Raw genomic sequence first — 5,000 nt, 5'->3', positions numbered from 1 at the left:
GGCCAAGTCTTGAGCCAAACTAAAAAGAAGAAGAAAAAAAAAACCTCTGGTCTCTAAACAGCTTACTGCCAAAAGGAAAGGAAAAAAAAAACAAAGAAGAAGGAAAGATAATATACTGTTCCTATCCAACATGGGATTCTAGTCCATCATGGAGTTATTTCCCTTCTCCATGTAATTGATAAACTAATACTTCTTTATTATTATTATTATTATTATTATTATTATTATTATTATTATTATTATTATTATTATTATTATTATTATTATTATTATTATTATTAACGATGAAATGATGTATGAAATGGATCATATATGAACCGCGGATATGAAATCAAGTGAAGCTATGATCCTCGCAGTTATGAACTCAATCTTGGCAATTGCGTAAAGAAGCCTGTAAATTCAGGATTTCGACGGGGTTTGAACCCGTGACCTCGCGATGCCGGTGCGACACTCTAACCATCTGAGCTATGAAGCCACTGACAGACTGACTGACGTTGACGTTGGGTTCATAACTGCGAGGATCATAGCTTCACTTTATTATTATTATCATCATCATTATTATTATTATTATTATTATTATTATTATTATTATTATTATTATTATTATTATTTTCTGCCTACATGACATTTTGCGATTTAATTAATATCTTTTATCTTTTGGTAGGTTTAGACCCCATAGTAGTCGTTATTCCGGTGGTGATTTTCGTCGTCGCAGTCGCTACACTTGTAGCTATCCTATTCTATTGCAAAAGGTAAGAAAAATATGTAATAGCCCTAGGTCCTTGCCAACTGACAAGGGGACCTTTAAAGCCGAAGGAGAATATTGGCCTTTGTTCCAAACGTTTGTGTCACCTCTCCTGTTGACGTGTGCTATTCCATTAAAATTGGAAAAAAATGTTCAAGTTCATCTAAGGTTTTGGGACCGTCACACTATTTTTTCGGTCGCACAATCATAATCAGTCAACTCCAATCAAAATTCTTTGCCTTCCCCCATTCAGAACGAGCGAAACACAAACGGCGATTAGAAACATGAAGTACAAACACCTCCCTGGAAACCACATTTTACTTGACGTTTCGAATGCTGCAACAAACAAATTCTCGAGACTGTAGTTCCAAGGGGAGCTTTAATTACAAATCTAAATCACGCTCACTTCGAAAGATGTACGTTGCAGCAAACGAAACGTCAAGTGATCTTCATTTTAAGAACGCGCTTGTGCGTCACCATCGTTTGTGTTGTTCCTTCTCAAGCTGAGATGACCAAAGAGAAAAAGTATTTACGGCCTTCATTCTCTCCACAAGTTTGGTAGTAGCCAAAACGCGGGGCCGGGGTCGGGACCGAGGTCGGGTTTTTTCCATTTTTTTTTTTTTTGTTTGTTTGTTTGTTTCAGTTTATTTCGTTATTCACCTGTAATGTTATATTCGAATGTTCAGCATCTTTCCTTCATTTATGGTGGAAATTAGCCACAAAAAATATGGAACATACGGAAGCTACGAAAGGGAAATCTTTGTTGTTTTTCGAAATTAAGAAAATTTCAGACTGAAATTGGAGTTTTTATGGGGAATATACACTACCTCCTAGAGACTCTGAAGGGTCGCCTAGCTCCACATTTTAAAACCACATTTTAGAGTTTACTTCGTAAAAACCTTCTCCACAATACAATGAAAACGAAACAGAACATAGCCACAGTTCCACGATAGTCGTCACACAACGTTGTGATTTGCTTGCTGTCGCAAAATTGTTTTCAATGTGTTTTTATCGTGATATTGGATTCGATCCATTGACGTCCAAATAGAATTGACTAGCAAGTTCCCGTGCGACTCTGGCTTTACTAAAAACCTTTTGTAGTAAAGACAGACAACAACCTGACATCAACACGAACAAACAAGCAAATGAGTACGTTGCGTGACTGTGTGGCGATCATCGTGGAACTGCGATTCTTTTTTTTTTTCTCAAGAAGTAAACATTACAATGCTATTTGAAAGACTTAGTGTGGAGCTCAGCGAGTCTTCAGTATTTCTGGCAGTTGGCGCGTATTTTATAATTAAAACTCCAATTTCAGCATTTTCGGAAATTTAATTTCGAAAAACAAACTCCGATTTTCGGAAAGACTAAGTCAGATGCTCGCAAAAACCAACTTCGATTTTAAAACACACACACATACACTCTACTATAAATGAAGGAAAGATGCCGGTCATTCGAAAACAACAGTACAGGAGAATAACGACAAAGATTGAAACCAAAAAGAAGGCACCCCGACCCCGACCCCGACCCCCGCCCCGCATTTTGGCTACTACCAACAAGTTTTGGTTTTTCTGGGAGTACAGCATTACTCCATAAGTTAACACTCAATGCTTAAGAAAAGTTCTTATTTTAGCAACGATTTGTGATTGGTCGCTGAAAGGAGACTCGTTTCAGTCATGTTAGGGACGGTGCCACCCAATAATAATATTTTTTCCCCCGGAATATGACTATGCAGACAAGTTTGGGTTATTGGAATGTGAAATAAAAACTGGGAGTAACCATGCATTTTTCGGTAATAACTTTTTTTTCATCGGTACAAACCATTACGTACAGTAAAACAACAGGAACGTCGAAGGCCTTTAAAATGAATAGCAAACTGCAACCAGATGATTCTGTAAATGTGTTTTTAGTCACAAAAACGTGAAGACAGAGCCGTTTTTCAGCCTGACAGCCCACCTCTGTAGTTACTAAAGAGCGCTCTGTATCAAATTTTCACGGACCCAAAATTAATTAAATATTTTATTATTATTATTATTATTATTATTATTATTATTATTATTATTATTATTATTATTATCTTGTTTTCGCACATTGGATTTCCAATGGAACTACAGTATTCCAGGAAGCTTGGTGACAACAAGTCACCTCAAACTTCTATGACCTTCCTAGGAATCCTTGCCGTGTTCAGAATCACACTTTTCTGAAGTTCGTCTATCTTGGTGTCTATACCAATGTTCTCTAGTCTCCTCTTTAAATTCTTTGGAACTGTTCCAAATGTTCCGATTACAATAGGAATTTTCATTGTTTTCATTTTCCATAACTTCCTCAATTCTCTTAATATAATAATAATAATAATAATAATAATAATAATAATAATAATTATTATTATTATTATTATTATTATTATTATTATTATTATTATTAGGCTTCTTAGAACTAACTCTTCAAAGCAAAATTTGAAGAACACATCGCATTATTCTAACAAAGATTACGCCACAGAGGTTATCCAGGTAACCTTTTGAACATGATTCTATCTGATTCAATTTTAGCGAAAGAACTTGGTCGACTCTACAGAATAAACAAAATTGCGCAAAAGAACTTTGCCGTTTGCTACAGAATGCCGCCCATCAATGCCTGATCTCAAACATATTCTTATGAACAAATGCCATCTTATACAAAACCAGCCCTTACAAAGAGAAATATTTAATTACCCAAGTATAAAGGTCACTTAGGTGAAGAGAGTAGATATCTATCTAACTGATGAGTGCGCCAATCGGTAGGTATAATTCATTTTGAAACAAACGACGCGCCATAATTAAATAGCCGTCGTCACACGGCAGACTTTTACCAAAGTAAACCCGATTTACCTAGGGCAAATTGTCTAAGGTAAATTAATCTCAGGTTTTATCTTACCTAGGTGAAAAAATCTTGAAAGGTTACACTACCCTGGGTTTGCCAGAGTGGGAAAAGAAAGATCTGGTTCTGGACCGCTTTCCTCGCGCCTAGAGTTGAATAGTGAGCCGTTGTAATAACCTTGTTGTTGCTCCTCGTGAGAATACAAACTGTTTCTGCAACAAAAACAGTTCGCCGGTTAAAAAAAAAAAAAAAAGAAATATTCCAAATCCACCTGACTGAAGTGAAATTTCAAATTCTGACCAAAAACAAATACTTGCTCTGAATTGTGCGACCGCCTTCGCGCTTTGCAGTAATAAGACAAAGTTAACTGAGGGTAAAAAGATTTGCTAGATGACCTCACAGAGTGTTGTATGTCCGGATCTGCCATTAAGACATTCGCCGACGAGGTTTTATTGGTTATATTTAGATATTTATTTAGCTCTCAAGGGAAACTCTATTGTTCTCGTGATATATCCAAGCTCCAGACGATAAAATTTCCCCGAGGTGAATTAATTGGGGAAAGATCAGTCACACTGAAAAAAATCAGTTTCCCGAGGTAAACTGTCAGCAGGTCGAGTTTACTTAGGTAAAAAGTCTGCAGTGTGACCACGAGTAATGTCTGAAGTCTGCTCATAACTTTCTTCACCTTCAACGACGTTGACAGCATATTTTGTTTACTTTTTTGTACTTTCCGGAACGACATTTGTAACCAGCTTGTTAATGTCACTATCAAAAGACTGCAGAAAATTATTTTGTTTTTCTTCTAATGAAAACTTTTCTGCTGCCTTTTTTCGCTGCCTTCGTTTCTTTACAAATGATCGCTACAGCATGTCGCAGGGCAAACTCCACGCAAACGGGAGCTATTGCGCGATAATTGTCCCGTGAATTTAAGCCACGTGACGGTAATAGAATGACGGTAATAAAACGTGATGTAACATTGATAAGGGGGAGGCGAGCTGTCTCAAAAGTGACGCTACCTTCCCAGCACGTTTGTCCAGGATAGTCTGAAAACAATTGTAAACAGTTTTTGTCCTAAAACGCAACATTTACGGAAGATACGAAGTTGTTATTCTCCATAATTACGGTTCGATGGATTATCTTTATTGTTGTTGTTATTGGGCACCATTTTCATGGGATTTTCCGTGACAATATTGCGTTACAACAGTAGCTTACGCAGAGGTACAAAAAAGGTCATTGAAAGACCTTTCATCGTAAAATTCCCATTCTGTTTCATGACGTCCACCAGTCAAATGTGTTGCAGCGTGCATTTGGTATCTATCGGTACAATTCCTTTATAATATACAAAATATTTAGAAGACAATTGACCTCAGTGTTTACGATGACGTATTGTTCTTTGCGTTAC

At 36.8% G+C, this 5,000-nt stretch overlaps 2 protein-coding genes across 2 annotated transcripts in view; one reads left to right on the top strand and one right to left on the bottom strand.

Annotated features, from left to right (window-relative positions):
- The window catches only part of LOC138024826 (uncharacterized), a 437,788-nt gene that overhangs the window by 185,070 nt on the left and 247,718 nt on the right, over nt 1-5,000 (bottom strand). The window lies entirely within an intron of this gene.
- LOC138024852 (uncharacterized) overlaps nt 1-5,000 on the top strand; it is a 17,303-nt gene that overhangs the window by 653 nt on the left and 11,650 nt on the right. Inside the window, exon 2 of the mRNA XM_068872044.1 lies at nt 665-752. Coding sequence (XP_068728145.1) covers nt 665-752 — 88 coding nt within the window. The remainder of the gene's footprint in view (nt 1-664; nt 753-5,000) is intronic.

The sequence above is a fragment of the Montipora capricornis genome, chromosome 11 (genome assembly GCF_036669925.1).
Source record: "Montipora capricornis isolate CH-2021 chromosome 11, ASM3666992v2, whole genome shotgun sequence".
In the NCBI taxonomy this organism is placed as follows: domain Eukaryota; kingdom Metazoa; phylum Cnidaria; class Anthozoa; order Scleractinia; family Acroporidae; genus Montipora; species Montipora capricornis.
The sequence above is the reverse complement of the archived record's forward strand: the minus strand, read 5'-3'. Positions and strand labels throughout refer to the sequence as shown.